This window comes from Mizuhopecten yessoensis, unplaced genomic scaffold (genome assembly GCF_002113885.1).
Source record: "Mizuhopecten yessoensis strain PY_sf001 unplaced genomic scaffold, ASM211388v2 scaffold10651, whole genome shotgun sequence".
Classification (NCBI taxonomy): domain Eukaryota; kingdom Metazoa; phylum Mollusca; class Bivalvia; order Pectinida; family Pectinidae; genus Mizuhopecten; species Mizuhopecten yessoensis.
This window is the reverse complement of record NW_018408653.1, coordinates 2,312,736-2,333,941: the sequence shown is the minus strand read 5'-3', so window position 1 is coordinate 2,333,941 and position 21,206 is coordinate 2,312,736. Positions and strand designations below refer to the sequence as shown.

General features: G+C 35.3%; 1 protein-coding gene across 5 annotated transcripts in view; it reads left to right on the top strand.

The window, feature by feature from the left end:
• Nucleotides 1–18,306, top strand: part of LOC110461706 (early endosome antigen 1-like) — a 46,439-nt gene extending 28,133 nt beyond the window's left edge. For 3 of the 5 annotated variants that reach the window (XM_021515321.1, XM_021515322.1, XM_021515318.1), the window contains 11 exons: nt 490–579; nt 1,810–1,968; nt 2,957–3,046; nt 3,707–3,838; nt 4,520–4,615; nt 4,906–4,995; nt 5,267–5,450; nt 6,754–6,808; nt 7,305–7,425; nt 9,548–9,646; nt 12,183–12,978. In XM_021515321.1, coding sequence (XP_021370996.1) covers nt 490–579; nt 1,810–1,968; nt 2,957–3,046; nt 3,707–3,838; nt 4,520–4,615; nt 4,906–4,995; nt 5,267–5,450; nt 6,754–6,808; nt 7,305–7,425; nt 9,548–9,646; nt 12,183–12,311 — 1,245 coding nt within the window. In that variant the 3' untranslated portion in view covers nt 12,312–12,978. Of the gene's footprint in view, nt 1–489; nt 580–1,809; nt 1,969–2,956; nt 3,047–3,706; nt 3,839–4,519; nt 4,616–4,905; nt 4,996–5,266; nt 5,451–6,753; nt 6,809–7,304; nt 7,426–9,547; nt 9,647–10,029; nt 12,979–16,244 lie in introns of those variants that run through there. The other 2 variants (XM_021515319.1, XM_021515320.1) reach the window with 2 other exon arrangements.
• Nucleotides 18,307–21,206: the final 2,900 nt, after the last annotated feature.

Here is a 21,206-nt window from a genome sequence, read left to right as displayed (position 1 = left end):
ATTGAGGTCAAGGTTCAAGTCAGAAAACTAGGACATAGGTGACTGACCTCAAAGTCAGTCTAGAGCTACATGTACAATAATGTACATATACATGTAGGTGAGTAGGGTCATAGGTCAATACAGAAACATTGGACATCGATTACTGAACTAAAAGACAAACTAGAGTTTGAAGGGAAGGGTTAGTGAGTTTTAATATAAACAAAACAAAATGATGTAGCCCTTTCACCACTGTTAACCATAATGGGCTCATCCAGATCAATGCATGTTAGGGTTTACTTAAGTTACATAGGGGTGAAAAGGTTAGAGATTACTCATTTCAGACAGCTCAGCTCAGCTGGTACTACCGGTGTATAAGGTCAAAGTCCAAGACAGGAAACCTAAACATGACAATAACTGACTTCAACACAGGTTGGAGCTACAGATGTGTATAAGGTCAAAACTTTCTTATCATCCTGTAAATTTGAACTAAAAAATAATCTGTGTTTTCAGAAGGAGCAGATTGATATGAAAGAACAGCAGCTGAAGGCCATGATAGAGGGCAAGGTGGCCGAGTCTGAGGAACTCCAACAACAGATCAAGGTTAGCCTTCCTATAAAACTCAACATCTAACACCAGCCATTACTGACAGAAGTAGTCCAGTGACAATCCTATCTCACACTTAATTGTTAAACATTATACTGTGATATACAAAACAAAAAGTATTATGTAGATACATAATATGTATTATCAAACTTTTACTTAATACACAAACACTACGTGTTGAACTTGTCGCAATATTTTAAGACCGACTGGTCCCATTGTCAAGCCATGACTGAGACTGAAGATAATATGTAGATACTTGGATATAATGCAAATGATAAAATAGATGATATAACTAATATAATAGGAATACATTAAAGTTATGAGGAAATTAATTTAATTAAAGTTATCAATTATAAACAAGTGAAATGGTAAATTGTGTGTTTATAGTTAGTTGCCACTCGTATGGAGTTATGTGATTTCACAAGTCATAATAATTCCCACATGTTTTCATTTTAGAAGTATACAAATAGTCATATAATCTCTAGTTGTGGACTACATTTAGTTAAAGGTCAGTGTCAAGTTTTTAATGTTTTAAGCCCTGATGCATGTAAAGGATAAAAAATGTATAAGAGTAACATAACATAGGGTGGTCTGCTGGTGCAGTGGATAGCGCACTTGCCTTTCAACAAGGTGGCCTGGGTTCGATTCCCCGATCGGACGATAAAAGGTGTGGGGTACCAGCTGCTCGCCCGACCACGTGGGTTTTCTCCTGGTACTCCGGTTTCCTCCCACAATAAGACCCCTGTGTGCTAACATCCGGGTCAACAAGAGTGATTAATATAAGTTGAAATAATTTGTTTCATAATTATTGTAAATTAAATAAAGTTTATAAATATTATATAAGTTATGTAAGAGTAAACAGAAATGAAATGGTTCATTTTAGGGCTGTTCCAGATATAATCCTGTGAGAGGTAGGGAAGGCACTCTTTTTGAGACCCCAAGTGGTTTAATATATATTGATAGGCAAATCTTATCTTAAACCCACCACCGATAATATAATAATATAGGTGCCTCCCACCCCCTCATATGACAAATTATGGAACAGCCCTTAGAATGAAACAAAATCTTAAGTATTGTTTAACAAACTTAACGCATTTTTTTATTTTTTTTATTCTGACAGTGAGTTAAAACCTTATAAAAACATTATATAGAGATTCGCAAACATGTATACATAGTGAAATATAGGCAACTGTACAGTTGAAGGGTATGTTTTGGTTTGTATTACAGAATCTCAAAGAGAAACAGGAGGATTTGGAGGCCAAACTATCCGCCACAGAAACTAGTCTAGGGAAGCTCCAGAGTGCGCACACTGACACCGACAAAGAGCTCATCAAAGCCAAAGAGCGGGAGACAGAGCTCAACAACTCATTTGACGAGCTTAGTGAGGTAACAGAAAAATATAAAGTGAAAATAATGTATTTAGCCTCTGGAAAATGTATCGTGCTGTCTTTCAGTCAAGCTTATTATCTCATGATGACCTCAATGAAGTTGTATGGGGCTTCATCAGTTTATAAATGAAATTAGAAATAAATTCAAGGATTGTAAAACTAAAAAGCTTGGAAGCTTGGATTTCCTCAAATCTGAGCTGGAGCACATATGCAAATCCAGATGGGCATGGCAACATTTGAAAACAGGGTACTGTGTGTCTGTTTGATGTTATATTTGCTGTAAATACTTTTATCATCACATGTAAAAACATTGTTTGTAAAATGCTTGTGTATAAATAGAAAATATGAAAAAAGAAGGATTGTTAAGGCAAGGGTATTTTTGGGAAAAACATCTGAGGGTGATCATTTTGAATTCCATGATATGTATGATTTGTTTCCAGTTATAATAATTAAGAAAATCATCACTGAATCAGTGTTTACCTTTATATGAAATTAAGACAATGTAGTCTAATGCATCCAAGTTCTGAGAGAGAGAATTATTGTGAAAATAAATACCTCACAAAAATTGGAGAGGTTTACAGTAAAACGAATCAGGGTCTGTTACCGGGTAAATAATAAGGAGTAAATTTGAGTGCAGGATCACATCTGACTTACTTATTCCAACATAAGTATAATATACACTTGTCTGCTGAAGTATTATTATGGCAATGTTATCTTCACAATAAAGTTAGCCTTTCTACTCAAGCGACCATATATATTCAGACATGGCAATTTTAAAATTACAATTTTGATATTTAGCAAGTTCATTAACATGTAAAAGTTATACATGAAAGTAAAGCATTGAGAATTAAAAGATGTGTATACTATATGCTAGAACTCAATTTATTATTTTATTTTTTTGCTGGCGTTTTCTGTAAACATTTATGAAACTTGGGCAATATCTCAACTACAGATGGAATATAACTAGATACTTGTTTGACTTTCAGGTGAGGAATGCCATGAACACACGGATGGTGGAACTGGACAAAGAACTATCAGAGAGTAGGAATCGACAGGAGGAACTCTCCACAGTGAAGGTAAGAAGGAATACACACCAAACCAAAAGTGCTCCAATGTGTGCTCCAAAGTGAAGGCAAAGAGCAATACTCTAAAATAAAGGTGTATTGTAAATGTCTGGTAGATTGTTATATATGAGGAACTTTCTAAACAGAGGGTATATGGTTGGAATAATGCTTTTCACGACCCATATCTACAAAATAGCTGTCAACGAATTAACCCTCCCAAATTAGGAGGGCGACTGACCTCATTTTGACCATAATTTACCACTCTATCCCTCAAAACACCCTCATTCAAGTCCAAACTCTCACAAATTAAAATATACATCCTGTGGTCAAATGATCTCCTAGTTACTGCAGGTCGTGTGTAATGATCATAACAGGTGTGTCTGAATCAAATGAATGCTTTTTGGAGTTATTTTGATTCCTAAAAAGAGAAAGATAAATTGAGCAAAGCCGTTTCAGTCACATTTCACACACTTTCTCCCTCAATAAAAATTTTGAATGAAGGAGATCTCCTTCATTGGAGGTTTCAGAGGTTGACATTTATGCAGTACAAAGTCTGCCAATTGTTTGTATGAAGTCATGTCCTTACATGGGATATATTGTCAAGTCTCCCAGCTGGGAAACACCTATAAATTTCTCGACTTGAAATTGAAATATTAAGCATTTCACCTACAGGTTGTCATGGAGACAGAGCTAACTGAGCTCAGGAAGTCCTGTACAGAGATGAAAGCTGTGAACGAGTCATATGAAAGTGATATCAATCGTCTGACTTCTCAATTGGAGACGGAGAAACAGGAAAGAAGAAAGGTCAACTTTTCTGTCACAATATGATAAAATACATCGAAAGATATTAAGATTTTTTGAACTTCTGAAGTCTATGGTTTCACATGTCTTTGATACCGATTTCCATAATGTTTTCTGTTGTTTTACTACGACATGAATAACATTTAAAAGTGACTATATCCTGTACAAACAATCCGGAACAAAGACCGATATAAGGTCAACAATCTTGTGGATATCTTTCATATATAACAATCTGTGAACTGTGTCTTCACAAAACGTTTTGTGGTAATCCTTTATATCATGTTATATCAAAAGCAAAAATTAGCAAATGTACCTTTATTTGCATTGATTTTTTTTTTTTTTTGCCTAATTATTCAGCCAAATACCGGCTACTTCCCCTGGCTAAAAGTGCTTTCACAAAAAATCAGGAATGTCTTCCTATTTCAATAAAAATAATGCTATATTTCCCCAATGCATGAAGGAATTAAAGGCTGTTGTAAAATTTTGGTTGAAGAATCACTGATTTGACACCTATAAATCAATTACTCTGATCCCTGTATTTGTGTACTAAATAATTATATATCTGGAGTAAGATTATTTGTGAAACATAGATCAATAATCATGATATTGGAGAGAAACATCCTGAGGTTATTGATTTATGATTGAAAGAATGTCTTTTGAATTTGTTTGTCTGTTACTTTACAGGAGGTCTCTGAGTTATTAGAAGCAAAGGAAATTCTCATTTCTCAGAAACTGGAAATACAGAATCAAAGAAAAGAATTAGAAGAAAAGATGGACACAGTAAGACTACAGCCTATTTTTTTCTAAATTTCCATAATTTCTTATATTCCCAAATGATACACCTAGTGAAAAGAAAAATACTTTCTTACTTTGTTACACAGCTGAGAAATAAAAAGAGCAAAATTATCATTTATCAGAACATGTGTATAAGATGAAAAGTCCTGAAGTTTTACCAAGTTGAATATCTGCTTATAGTTTGGATAAATTCTATCAAGGAATTATGTTTAGATGTTGATACGAAAGCTGTATTTATCTCTCTGTAATTGTGTTTACTGTAATATTTATGACAGATCGAGCAGGGGAAAGAAGAGGCAGAAAGCAAGGCCGCTGAGAGCCAGATGGTGCTACGCGAGGAAAATTCTGGACTACAAAATAAGTTGGTCAGTTCATATTATACTGTTCAGAGATCTACTGGCCAGGAAAATTGTTCATAAATTTATTTTCCCCTCTGTTTGAGAGTTAGCTAGGATTTTGACTATAAATGGTAGCATGCAAAATTTAAACCCTGAACAATTTGATCCAGGACCTAACCATTGACGTTTTACCCTGTATGATAATCGACACATTTCCAGGACAGAAATCAAGATTATAAAAAGATCCATAGATTTATTTTAGGCTTACGCTGTCTTATTATTGTTTTGTCTGGAATAGATTGAAGAACAACGACGTAGCAGTGATATACAGAGAAGTTTGGACGAAGAAAGAGCTAAATATGAACTTCAGTCGACAGTGCTCAATGAGAATCTGACCACCATTAGAGGCGATCTTGTCACCGCACAGCAAAGTGTAGAGGACCTCACGAAAGCCAACGACGAACTGTCGGGTGAAAAACTAGGTACAGAGCTTGAGTGGATGAATTTCAGTTTTCCTTCATATGTTGTTTATTTCACAGAGAACTTTATTTTCATATTGCAATTATACTGTATTTACTGTATTTAGCATCTCTCCCTTTATAATCACCCATTCCTTGTTCTTGGCATTTATTGAAATGATGTAAGCGCCCCTATTCCCAATCACTCTCCATTCTGGCCCTCTCCGGTTAACAATATATAAATAGTACATTTGAGGGAGATAGTGATATATAAGGGGTGACGCTATAGCTGTGTCAGACACTAATGAATGTTGTATATATTTTATTATACCGAAAATCAACATGACGGCTGAAACGAACCGTATGCTTATCTTCTTAACACAGTCACTATTTTGCACTGTTACACACACCGTCACTCGTTGCTAGGGCGTTGGGAAGCACCCTCCCATTGACTCAATGTTAAAGTGATGTGACTGGTGAAAGGAACAATTTGACTCGACCAATCAGATTACAGGATTTTCACTAGTGGTGTAATAAAATATGGTACTATGTACACTTTTATCAGACACTGCAGTTTTCCAATCTGGCCAAAATATTTTCCAGTGTTTTAGGTAAAAACAGTGAACAAACTTGAAATTGTCGCTGTAACATTAACTGACACAACCTATATTCTTATCTCAAAAAATGCACCCCTTCAGCCAATTTTTCCAGTGCCCTGGAGGCTGATTATATTTATGGTACTTTTACTATAATGGTAAGCCAATTTTTACACTGCCTGATAAAAGTGATTCTCTATGATTTTAGTCAATTATTAACTATCACAACATAGTTTAAATACTGTCCAATGCTTTAGATATAATGGATAATAAAAGTATATAATTTAAAAATGTTTGATTGCAGTTATGTGACACTGATCAATTTGTCCCCAAGTCTCTTTTTGTTTTACACAGTTTTCATTCTGCATGGTTTCACACTCAATAATGTTGTTCTGGTTGTAAAATATACCTACAACTTCATAATATTGGCACCTTTTACTTCCTGCTGATGTAAACAAACAGAAGCAGTAATTCCAATTAGAACCATTCTTCTATGACAATTCTGTGTTGATTCATGGCAAAACTCTGATTAGTGTCCCAGCCTTGTATTCAAAATTCCTCTGAATGTCAGCCATGTTTTATATATACATCTACGTACATGTGTTTTGTAGGATACAGCTGGCCAGATTGCACCAACACACTTGACGTTTGTGTTTGTTTGCTATACTATTTTGTGAACTTAAATGAAATTACAATTATGTATGAAAATTCTTGCCTTCCATATTTTCTAGAACTTGAAGCAAAATTAGAAAACAACAATGATGAAAGAAGAATCTTATTAGAAAGGTAGTATTTACAGAAGTGAACATACTAATATTTACACATTGGTAAAATAACACATTTGCAAAAAGCAAATTAGTTTATATAATCCATAATAAAGTTAATACAAATGTATGTAAATTAACATTTGATTTGATATTTACAGAATGGTATTGAATATAACGGCTATAATTTAAAACACAGAGGATATAATACAAAAAAAGTGAATAATTATTTATAGTGAAGAACAATTAGAAATAGCAATGCACATTAAGGCTATTTGTAAAGTCAGCCTGGCCCAGAGCTCCAAATTAATCACTTTTATCCTAGGGCTTATTTCTTCTTCCCAAGATGATTTAAGATCTATGGGTGTTCTGTTTAAACAAAACCCGGAGTCCTAGGGTGGCATAAACGTTTTACCAGGATAGCTCTTAATATGTTTATTGGTAATTCACAAGACAAGTTTGACATCTACTTAAAAATGATCTGGTTTAGTGGGTTTGTGACTGTTTGATATCTACAGGTGTCTGAAGAGTGAGGAGGAGGGACAAAGACTGCGAGAGAAAGCCACAGAGTTCAGGAGGAAGTTTGACGATACACAGGCCGCTCTACAGGAACTGGGAAGGGAGAATCAGTCACTACAGGTAAGTCAGATACACTTACAAATTATACCTAGGGTGTCAGTGGTCACAGGTAGGTAGTCTGAGGTCACATACCTAGGGTGTCAGTGGTCGCAGGTAGGTAGTCTGAAGTTATATACCTAGGGTGTCAGTGGTCACAGGTATGTAGTCTGAGGTCATATACCTTTGGTGTCAGTGGTCACAAGTAGGTAGTCTGAGGTCAAATACCTAGGGTGTCAGTGGTCACAGGTAGGTAGTTCAAGGTCACATCCCTAGGGTGTCAGTGGTCACAGGTAGATAGTCTGAGGTCACATACCTAGGGTGTCAGTGGCCACAGGTAGGTAGTCCGAGGTCACATACCTAGGGTGTCAGTGGTCACAGGTAGGTAGTCAGAGGTCACATACCAAGGGTGTCAGTGGTCACAGGTAGGTAGTCTGAGGTCACATACCTAGGGTGTCAGTGGTCACAGGTAGGTAGTCTGAAGTCACATACCTAGGGTGTCAGTGGTCACATGTAGGTAGTCTGAGGTCACATACCTAGGGTGTCAGTGGTCACAGGTAGGTAGTCTGAGGTCACATACCTAGGGTGTCAGTGGTCGCAGGTAGGTAGTCTGAAGTTATATACCTAGGGTGTCAGTGGTCACAGGTATGTAGTCTGAGGTCATATACCTTTGGTGTCAGTGGTCACAAGTAGGTAGTCTGAGGTCAAATACCTAGGGTGTCAGTGGTCACAGGTAGGTAGTTCAAGGTCACATCCCTAGGGTGTCAGTGGTCACAGGTAGATAGTCTGAGGTCACATACCTAGGGTGTCAGTGGCCACAGGTAGGTAGTCCGAGGTCACATACCTAGGGTGTCAGTGGTCACAGGTAGGTAGTCAGAGGTCACATACCAAGGGTGTCAGTGGTCACAGGTAGGTAGTCTGAGGTCACATACCTAGGGTGTCAGTGGTCACAGGTAGGTAGTCTGAAGTTATATACCTAGGGTGTCATTGGTCACAGGTATGTAGTCTGAGGTCATATACCTATGGTGTCAGTGGTCACAAGTAGGTAGTCTGAGGTCAAATACCTAGGGTGTCAGTGGTCACAGGTAGGTAGTTCAAGGTCACATCCCTAGGGTGTCAGTGGTCACAGGTAGATAGTCTGAGGTCACATACCTAGGGTGTCAGTGGCCACAGGTAGGTAGTCCGAGGTCACATACCTTGGGTGTCAGTGGTCACAGGTAGGTAGTCAGAGGTCACATACCAAGGGTGTCAGTGGTCACAGGTAGGTAGTCCGAGGTCATATCCTACCTGTTTTAGATCTGTAGAGAAATCGTCATTACAAGTGTTCATACACGTAGTTATGTAATATCACGTTCTAGATCATTATTGTTTACAGGGAAATATTCACACAGTCAAACTTTCACCCATCGCAGGTAAAATACACACTCGCCCTTCCGTTTTAATTACTATGTATATTATGTGATTTATCAGTATTCACTGTTATGCTACAAGGCACAGTAGTCTATAGTGGTAGGACACTGGGCTTGTGACCAAAGGGTTACAGGTTCGAGTCACGTCACGGCACTGTGTTGTTTCTTTGAGCAAGATACTTGACTTAGCTTGTTCCAGTCTACTCGGCTGTAAATGAGTATGTGGTTGGGCAGTGATAGAATTGTTGAATGCTAGCTGTGAGCGTCGAAATGGCTGCACAGGCTTCATGCTCCCCAGGGAGTTGAGAAAGGTATTGGCTGATTGCAAAGGCCCTATAACCACAGAAATTAATTTGTAAACCGCTTTGAAACAACCTACGAATTAGGTTGTAATAAAGGGGTATATAAGAACCTTAAACTAATATTATAATTACAATGATAAATTCACCTTGCTACGAAGGGGGGGGGGGGAGTTGAAAATAAAACTGTGACAGAATGTTCCGATAAACATTATGTACAATATTTCTATCATAAATTATTTAACCCACAGACTTGAACTCTGCTTTCAACAGTGTACTTTCAAATAAAAAAATCTGAGTCAAGGAAGTTCCTTAAGTTACGGAACATTGCTATAAACTAGGGCCTGATTATCTAAAATATTGTTAACAAGTTTCTGATGAGTAAGCAAGCATAACCAGTGGATGAGTTAAGTTGTTTAACCCTCTTAACTGTTGAAGATAACTACAACGAAGGTGCAGAGCCGCAAGTGGACGGACGACAACGAGGTGAAGGAGTGTATGAGCTGTAATAAAGGTTTCTCTGTCACTGTACGGCGGGTAAGTTATATACTAAGTTATGTTGAAAAATTTACAGATATGATGAAACCTGCATTTTCTTCATTCCCACAGGGCCAGTTTAATTATCATCATATATAGAGGCCTTTAGAATTCAGGTGGGTTTTTTTATCATTCCAAAAATGCAGCACGTAATAGGCTTTGAAGTAAAAGCAAACAAAACTATCTTTATAGTAATTCCACTTAATAAAACTTTAAATTGAAATATAAAAATCATAAAATCATAAATTTGATACATTTGAAGTAATATATTGCCTTAAGGGAGATAATTCTAGCACAAATCATTGGACATGCAAGGTAGCAAATAACCTGATATTTTTACTGATAAGTTGCACTGTTTTCACCTTGGTTTATCTTATTGACAGCACCATTGTAGAAATTGTGGTAACATATACTGCCAGGAATGTTCCGCACACAATGCCAAGCTCCCTTCCTTCAAGAAGCCTCAACGTGTTTGTGACAACTGTTTTATCGAAATCAACAAACGATGACCACATTCTTCAATGAATCTGTTGCCATAGCAACATATATTAGTCATGACTACGGTTGATGAAAAGGGACCAATTTCCTGTGGCAAAGACTGAATACTTGTGATAATGAAGGTCATTTACCGTGGTGTCATTGCTCCTTCACAAGTTGCCATTAAAATTGCCATATAATTGATCTGTTGTGATTTAGGTCAAGCATTAAAGATATCGTTAGGCTAGGACAAGTGGTCAAGGCGAGGATAGGACAAGTGGTCAAGGCGAGGGCTCATTATTGACCGACCGCTGGCTGTGCATATTTTCTTTGGTTTACTTATTCGGAGCATTGTTTTCTGTAACATACACATAACTGTTTTAAATGATCATATTTTCCAAACACTAAGAAATCATTTGGTGATTTCATGCATTTTGTGGAAACAAAGTAGCGATTAAACAAGAAAGAAAGAAATTTAAGCACAATGACAACAAAAGAATAAAGAAAAAGGAATTTTGCATTGATGGATATTCTAATAAAGTCTCTGGTCTACAGAAAACCATTTAGATTCCATGGACAGGAGGTTTTATCATGGATATGAATTTTCAATTAATCAAATAATTTTCATTGAGAGAACATTGAGCTAACCAGGATAAACTAAAACTGTTCAAAGTACAAAGAAATCAATGTGGTCACCTGAAGTCATGAAACACATTTTCTTTATTCATGATTTAAGAAATTTGTAAAACGCTATAATTATATCTCATTTTGAAGTTTATCTAAAATGTTTATAATGTGTTGAACAACTAAGCGATAAACTGAGGTGATTATTGAGATGCACACATGCCTTATCCCATATATTGTATTATATGTATTTGTTTTTATTGATATAAAAAAATGTGTTGTAATTAATTTACTTTATAAGGAATGGTATTGGCAGCTGTGATATTGTTATATGATATATAATTATGCATAATTCAACTATTATACCAAATATCCATTTTTATTTAATGTTTCTAAATCAACACTATTCCAGTGTGTATGATTTGAGTGGTTGTCTAATGGCAGACTTTTCCTAGTGTGTATGTTGAGGAATGTGAGGGTCAATGCAAGTAACCAATGTTTTATCAACTTACCGCCAGATTTTTCCTGTATTGGGGAGGAAGGGTGAGGCAGCGATGTGTTACATATTCTAATCTTAGGCTTTGATACTGGGAGGAGACTACAGAGATCTGAGGGCTGGGCTGTTACTCATTCTAATCTGTTGTGTAGGCCCCAGTCTCAGGGATGAAGAGATCTGAGGGCTGGGCTGTTACTCATTCTAAACTTGCTATTCTAATAATTAATTACGTAATTTCCACTTCACAGGAGACTAAATGTTGCTGCTCTTTTTCTGTCCTGTTAGTGTTTACCTCCCCTACAGGAGCTCTTTTGAAAACTTTGCAGTGCTCATCAAGGATACTTGGCAGATATGCATGCTACAGTTAGAATGTTGATTTCTTCAGTAAATACTTGTACTTAGCATACCAAAACCTGATAAACACAGTTATACATCATTCTGGAAACCAGGAAAATTTTCAGTATTTGTGATTATCAATTAAAGTTTAAAAACATCAGTGCCTTAAAACTTCTATATAATGCCCCTTGTTTCTTTGCCATCTCACTTTCTGTCAAGGGCTCTGTTTCCTTTCTCTTAACAATGCCTTTGTATTACATCCCATTCAACTGATAGTCAAACCTCTTTATAATGCCATATTTAACAGGACAAACACTAGAGGGCAGTATAACAAGGTATTACTAAAGAAATGAACTGTCACGGGACTAAGGAAGATTTTGAATAATTAAAGCAGGTTTTTCAAGATGTCCATGTTTGTGATAAGGTTTTTCTGTAGTTGGCTGTGTATGAACTACGAATGGGGAAAAAGACCATGAATCGCTTATTTTTCAATAGTTCGCAGTGTATGAGATACAAGTGTGCGATGGACCATGACTAACGGATGAAGTGTGACATGTGAATAATTAATTATTGTAACCTGTTCTTTGTTGTATTTTTCTACAGCACCATTGTCGTCAGTGCGGCAACATTTTCTGTAACGAATGCTCCTCCAAGGAGGTTCGCCTAGCCCTGTCAAAGAAACCCGTCAGAGTGTGCAATGCGTGTTTCCGAGACATCAACCGAAAACTTTGACCAAAACATCTATGTAAGGGATAATAACTTTTACACCATTTGCTTTCCGATTCCTTCCAACTCCGTGCAACTTCAATTCTACCTTAGCTATCCAAATCAACCTCAAATTACATGCATCAATCCAGAATTATTCACCATTATTTTCCTATCCATCAACAATGTATACAAAACTTTTCAATATTTTTTGCCTGTTTTATACAAATATCAACACAAAGAAAAGAATATCAAGCAATTATAACAACCAATATTTCCATTTCATATTTTACTGCAAAAATGAAGATGCATTTATTTATATCATTGAATCCTCCCATGTTTTCCACCATTAGATGTATCCACCACAAGGCTGAACTATATTTTCACCAACAATATTTTCAATTTAAACTAGATTATTTCATTTGCCGTATGCAAATCTAAATGAATGACCAATGTTACCCATTAAATTAAATACAATGCACCATTTAATCCCTGACCTGCTAGTCAATCGGCTGTAAAACATTATACACCTGACAAACTATACCATGCTGCACTGTATGAAAATGGGTTATGTTGTCATGCTGCATGGAATGAAATGTATAATGGTTGTCAATTACTTACTGTATACCGGGAAATTTTCGCAGCTGTTTAATTTTTGCCTTTTCCGCCCTCCTTGATGATAATGAATTTATCATTGCAGGGAATATAAGTAAACAAAATAATAAACAGTACTTAAATGTGAACGATGAAATTAACACTGGGCGGGTATTGATTTCATAGGCAAAGGGTGAAAGTTTGGCTGGGCGAAAACTTCCCAGTATACATTATATGTATGTTTCACTATTTGATAGTGTGTAAAATGAAACCTCGGTATATGGCTATCATTTGTCCAGGAAAATTTTGGCATTGTAAAAACAAATTAGCGATACGTTAAGAGAAATGTGTAAAGGAATCGCACAGGGTTCCTTAAAATATGTTGGTAGTTGGTGAGATGTCAAATGAAATAAGGCATGTTATAACAAGATCTTACTTCAATTAAAATATAACATCTTTCAGTTTTTATTTTCGATAATGTTTCACTATATGATTTAATGATTTGTTTTTGGTGGTAAAATTACATGTAAGATTCACTTATTAGAAGTACAATGTAGATGTTTTAATTTTGAAAATCTAACAGAATATTTTATGTGGCATTACTAAATGTATAGTTGGAATACTCAGTGATTGCTTTATTTTCGCCACAATATTTTGCTGTAAGAACATAATACACAAAATTTTGATACTTTTGAGTAATGTACCAGTGTGGAACCAATATGTACTGAATTAAAGGTGGAAAGTGATGTTGATAAATTAATTTTGAATTTGATCCAAGTTTAATACCACCGAAATTTGACCTGCAAAAATTACAATTATATTCAGTAAGTGATGTTGATCATCGATAACATAATATATATAAGTGTATATGTTGCTGCAAAAATGTCCGAAATACGTTTATTTCTTAAGTAGTTATTATTTTGTTTAATCACTTTAATTAAGCACTTTACAGTAAATTTAGGAAATTAGACTGACTGAAAATATCGGTGTATACCTGGTATGCATGGGTCAGCGATAATGAGTAGACCAATTTAAATGTAAGATAAAGAAGTGATGCGAGAGTGTGATATACTCTGATTAACAGGTATGCCCATATAAGTCAATGTGCCATTACCGTAATTATCCTGCAATAAGCCCAGGGTGCCAGCACATTATCTCTGTCCAAAATTAGGGGGTGGGGCTCTTTACAGGACCAATGGAATAACTCTTGTTGGTATTTCTACCGATCTGCAACAGCTGTGAGTGGGCTAATTACCAGGCATGGGCTTATTGCCGGATAAATATGGTACTTATGAAGCTATGTGTTTTAATTCAAAATATTTAAGTTTAAGTGTCAACCATGTAGGTGTGGATATCTTATATTATAGGGTGCTATATATTTTATCAAATTATGCATTTTATTAATAATTATTATAAACAATGTGTATGTATATATAGAATATTTTATTCCATCCAGAAGTATTAAACATACAGAATATTTTAAGCACCATATCATATTAGATATTTTTATATACAGGAACCTAAGGTTCTTCTCCAAATTTTTATCAATTTTGGAAAAAATTGAATTAAAGTATAAACCCGTAACAGTTGTATTTAGTTTTCTTTATCATCATATTTTACACCTGGCCTGGTAAGTGTTGTTGAACCCAGAGGTGTCAGATGCGTTATAGTTACCCATTTTAATATTATTAATAACTTGAGTAGTTTATCAGGAATATTCTGCATATTTTGGATATAACCATTCGTACACTGGACTAGTAGCAGATTCTGTAACTTATATCCTCTGTGATTGTACCAGAAAAGTAGTTTTCTCTGTATCTGCTGGCCTTTGTGATTGTACCGGAAAATAGTTTTTGTCAATATACTCTGGCTCCTGTGGTTGTTCCAGAAAAGTATTTTGTTTCTGTATTTTCTGGCCCCTGTGGATGTTCTGGGAAAGCAGTTTCCATCAACATTTCTGCAGTCTTCACTATTTTGAAAATCAGTTTATCAACTTATGCTTCATTGATCATATAATTACAAGAAATGTTAACCTGTGTGTTATGGTCATTTTACAGGTAATGAAGAGTTAGTTATACTTACAGAAAGATTGATAGTAGTAACAGTAGTTTTACATAGGACAAAACATTCATTGCTGACACAGAAAGGGTAAATGCAGATAAAAAGAGAAAAAATTAATAAGCAAATTAAAAAAATAAATTAAATGAAGGTTGGTGTTACATTAAGAAAGTTGTTATCACAATGAAAACTGTTTTGATTATAGTTACACGGCAATCTTGAAATTAACAAAATTGTGAAGTATGGTGTGTCATCATGAAATATCAACGTGAGACACACAATACGACTGCATCTTTAAAATTTGGTAATAGATAAAGTATGCCAAAATGAACTACACTGCATCATACAGCTGTTTAGCCCTGAAAGTGATTTTAATTATGATATACAGGTGAATGGTTTTGTCTTGATGATCATTAGCATCATAGAGGTCATTGTCATTGTTGTTGTCTTTGTCATCATAAAACGTGTTGCCATCATGAACATCGTCATCAAGAATGTTTATTTCAACATGAAAGTTATATTCTTAATTAAGGTTAAGGTCAATTTCATTAATGTCACTGTCATTGTCAAGGTAATTTCCAACAAGAAGGCCATTGTCATCATTAAGGTCGTTGTCAATAGATTAGCGTCATGAAGGTCGTTTTGATCTTGAAGTCATTGTCTTGATGAGGTTAGTTGTCCTAGATAATGTCGTTGTCATCTATCACGAGTTTCGTTGTTAATGCGTATGCCATAATTATCGCCATAAAGGTCCTGGTTGTTATGCGGATCTTTGTCATTGAGGAAGGTCGTTGTTGATGTTATCCAACATATCTTCTGTCCATAAAGTTCTATTTCACAATACATATACATAAAGTTCAAGGCCATATCTTTTGATTCATAGAGTGGGATGAATTTTCACATGCCAAGGTCAAACTAAGTTGTCAAATGTCATGGAAATGGATGCCAATAAAATAGGTTACTGTCAGTGGTCAAGGTCAGAAAGACGTTGATTTTCCAATAACTGGATAAAAGGCATTGTACCTAGGTAAGTATAATAAAATCCTTGCACTGTAAAAGCGGTATGTTTTTGCTTATTTTGCATTTACTTATTCATAACGAAAAATTGTCGCGCAAACCTACTGGCACTGTATGAATATGCAATGAAGCAGTTTTGCAAATGCGTGAATTAAAAACAGAAGTAGTAAGACAAAACGTGAACATGTCTACTTAGACAGTTTTATATAAGAACAAAGTCTAAGAAACAAAAAGCATTATTATTGTGAAAACGATTTTAAAATATCTTTGCAATATTTTTTTCATTTTCAGGATAAATTTTAATTTACAATTTTAAGATGCACCGGATGGTTACCATGACTACGAATTACAGGAACACCTCCGTATGGTACCTTGGTATTTCAAACTGATCAGCCGTGCCTTAGAACGGGTGTGGTATTTGTGGCCAACATAGTGATTTAGTTACAATCGGAATGAATTACCACACGATGCTCAGTTGACCTCTGTGTGACAGTTATTTCCTGGGTTTTGGTAAAAAAAATCAGCATTATTTTCAAAAGTATGAAAACCATTGCATCAACCTAATGCGAAATCAACAAATGTGTTGAGTGAGACTTCGATGTGAACGTTCGGTTTGTCGGATTCCCGAAGAACGCGCGACGATGAGGAGTGCCATATTTTGTTTGTTTTTACGATATATGTTTTATTTGTTAAGTCTATATACTTAATGATACTGCTTGATATTATGACTACATAGACCACCTGCTAAATCCCATTTGAAAGAATTCCAAATAATAATAATACATTTCTCCTGAGTTTTATATCGGAATTAAACATTCGAATTTGACTGTTTCCAACAAAATCGTCAAAGGTTTATAGAACATTTTAAAATATAATGGTGACCGAATAGTAATCATTATCCTACCCCGGTACTTCAATTAGGAACTTACGTAGATCTATATGTTTCCCACCTAAAATATGGTTCTACCTTTGTTAGGTTATTCTGTTGAGGGCTTTGGTCCCCTCTTCTTCCATTGCCCTCTCTATTTTATCCGAGGACAATGCTTACTTTAACTTCATTTCTGCTTTATCGCATAGATCTTCCACTGGCCATTAACATTTTTCTGTATGGGTGTCAAAGACAGTGTTTAAACATGAATACATCTGTTTTAGTTCTGGTTTAAAGATTTCATATCTTTATAGACACTAGACATTTTCATTAGATATTACATACGTGTACATTTATTGTCGGATCTTGGTCTACCGGCCAACTGTCTGGAATAGCCCCAGCACAGAATAGTGTGAGTGCATAGACAATTTAACTGTGCACGCCCCCAGTTCATGTATGAGCATTTGACTAAAAATTTCAAACAATGGGAAGCCAATTTGTCCGCAGCATGTCCTCAATAATGTCATGTCATTATGATCATAATATATCTCTACCATTAATATGAAGTCTATGTAAGCTTTGTTTTATTGCATGTAAGTCGTATGCAATAAAAGAATCTAAAAGGGGGAGAAAATCAATGAATTTTTCTCGAATACCAATTTGTGCAAATATCAGCAACTGTCCGTACACTAAATCATCGAAAATAAGCAATAGATGTATCCTAGTCAAATGTTTATTGAAAATAAACCTAATTCTAAATAATCAATAAGCACATTTGGAATGAACCGATTTACTTAAATACCAAATTCATACAGATATACATATTTATATTGTATTGAAGAAATTCGCTATCATACTATGCCTTAATTTAATAATGTAATGTGTCGAACTTTCATTTTCATATCTGGTCCCGTATTCACGAAACCGTTCTTATGCTCAAACGCAGATTCTATGCTCAAGTCCTATTTCTTATTCCCTGTCAATGGTTTGGACTAAAAGTAGAATACTGTTTTCATTGTTTAAACCTGACGTTTTGGTTGTATTGCATGATTTTGAGAAGTTACAAGAATGTTTGTTTGGCCACAGAACACATGCTTCAGCATGAGAAGGGTTTCATGAATACATGCCCTAATATCCGCTAACATTTTCTTACGCAAGAAACATAGTTTATACTGACAACGCTCAATCGACCTCTCGGTGAATATTATCAACAAATGATCTATCTTCACACATCAACCGGTTAACTTGACAATTCAAGAGATTATCTTCCAGAGCACGACAAGATAATTTGTATCATTTTAAGTTATTTTGAATTGTTCTATTTTTATTACATTGTACAATTGTATACTAAATCTATCTGAACTAAATATTTACTTTTAAGCCCAGTGACTTGTTATCAGCACTTCTGTTGTTGGCTGCAAATGGAAAACAAATACATGCATGTTTATTTACCCTTTATAATACCATTTCATATTTTGTATAATAAATAATTATATAAAACAACCTGTGCGTTTGTTTGTGTTTTATCTGGAAACTATCTAATTGGTATGCCGTGCATGCCTGCTTAAATGTTTTGACAATTATTTTTGGACTATGAATAAGACAATACTCAAATCGATTTCTTTCTGCAATCATGAACAAACGAAAGTTTATTGTGCTCAATATTTTTTTCAAAAGTCTACTTCTTCATATTTATTTGATAAGAGAATGATATAAAGAAAGTTTAAAAGTTTTAGTAACCGACTCTTTTTATTTGCAGGCAATTAACACATTAATAACACAGTAATAGTTTATTGGGCTTCATAAGAGAAATCATAACCATCTTACAATACAACACATTCTGAAGGATTGTTTTTCAGTTCATTATCGCTCAACGATTTTTATGGAACCTATCAAACTGTTAGCAGTTATTTATCCGATTTCAGCATCAGAAACGCTGTTGTATTCTCTGTTTGATTTCAAAGTATGAAGACTACATGCATGTTGTAATATTCCACAGCAGTGAGACAACAACAATCTGTCTACCTTTCCGGTAAATCCCCTAGCCACCTTAATTTCCAGTAGATAATCCAGCCACCTTCATTTCCAGTAGATAATCAAACCACCTTCATTTCTAGTAGATAACCCAGCCACTTTCATTTCCAGTAGATAATCAAACCACCTTCATTTCTAGTAGATAACCCAGCCACTTTCATTTCCAGTAGATAATCCTGCCTCCTTCATTTCTAGTAGATAATACAGCCACCTTCATTTTTAGTAGATAATCCAGCCCACTTCTTTTCTAGTAGATCATTCAACCACCTTCATTTCCAGTAGGTAATCCAGCCTCCTTCATTTCCAGTAGATAGTCCAGCCTCCTTCATTTCTAGTAGATAATCCAGCCACCTTCATTTCCAGTAGATAATCCAGCCACTTTCATTTCCAGTAGATAATCCAGCCACCTTTATTTCCAGTAGATAATCCAGCCACCTTCATTTCCAGTAGATCATCCAGCCACCTTCATTTCCAGTAGATAATCCAGCCACCTTTATTTCCAGTAGATCATTCAGCCACCTTCATTTCCAGTAGATCATTCAGCCACCTTCATTTCCAGTAGATCATCCAGCCACTTTCATTCCTACTAGATAATCCGACCGTCTTCGGTTCCAGAAGATAATCGAGCCACCTTCATTTTCAGGAGATAATCCGGCCACAAAAATCTTGCTACTTTCGTTCGCAGTAGATGACTATGCAACCTTCGTCGAACTTTTAATTTCAAAATATCAGAACTCACCTATTTATATTGTTTGAATTGTCCCCCTTTGTATAAGATATTAATCCAGTCGTCAATCTCTTTTAACCGTTTAACACAGTAGATCGTCCTTTAATAAATACGCATGGATTTTGTAAAGAGGCTGTGCATTTTCCCGATGACTCGTCAATAATTCAATGGCTTGATTATTTCTTTCATTATTTTTGATTGCAGACTACTCTGGCTCGACCTGCTCGTGTGTGTCTTTTGGTAACGTTTTATTTCCCAATTTAGTTATGGATATGATTTTCTCCTATCAGTTTATATGTAACATGGACCTTACATAATTGATGGATCTATTTCCTTTGTTGCTTTCATTTACATATTCCTATGTTATTTCAATGTTTTTGAAAGGTTATTGTGTTTCTGACTCTAAGAGTAATATTGTTTCGTTAGCAGTCTCTTCCGTTAAATGCGCCGCTGAAGGACAGCATCTCTGTCCTTGTCGCTCTGTGATGTCGTTGTCTGGTTTACCGTTTTCACAGGTTCCGTTGAAATGGACCCATTAATAACCAAACTAATCATTTAGGTCTTCATCATTGTTTTGTTCATGTTCTGTATGCTCAATACAATACAGTTTTTGCACCCTTCGCTGCAACAAAAAAAAACAAGATATCATAATTTGGAAACATCCGTCCGTCACATTTAAGTATACGAGCGATAACTTAACATTAATCCAAATTAAACCAAAGTTAGTAAGTAAATACGGCGTTAGTTTACTGTGGCTGCGATTGAGTGAAAACATAATCCCCGATCGTGTATGACTAATTCTGGAATCAAACAGGGTATTTGTTCCATTGCATTTACCACTCAAATTTTCTCCCAGTCTCCTCCAAACTTTGCCAGTAGGTGTACACTGGGGGTTCGACCGTATATATCACACATGCACATTTATCCATTTAAATGTGATAACGATTGCTCAGTGTATTCTCAGGTATAACGTGAAGACATGTGGTCAAAACTGAATGATACACTGTTGTTAAGATAATTCTAAAATACCTAAATTTGAGCATCAGCATTATATGCAATAACTTGATGAGGTTTATGAATACGATTATTTGACATTAATGCACTATCATGATTTAATATGCTCTTAATTCAATTGAATTTGATATTTCTCCAAAGGTATGTCAAGTATCAAATGCAGTGCCTGTAATTAATTAGCAGGTACCTTTTTAAAAGTGTCTTTTATATACTCCAAATTTACTCGTGGATGCACATCCTGATACATTTATTTCTGTACATTAGTCACTCGAAGTTATATTTCTACAGGGATCAATGTGGTATCATATTATATATATAGCGAGTGTTAATTGTTTTAAAACAATCAAAAACTAACGTGTTTGTTTTTAGGTTCAAATTGGATTTTATTCCCCTAGCATCTTTTCAGCATCACAGGAAGCCTCTTTCTCTTCATTACTCTTTCTTTTTCATTTCTTCTCTCAAACTCGAAATCATTCATTCTTTCACTCTCATTCATTACAATAATAATAGTATTTATTTTGATCGAAACGATATATTAAATTACACAAACAATTCCTTCTATTCATATTCAAATATTGACAGTACATTCAAATTTTACGTGTTTATTGTT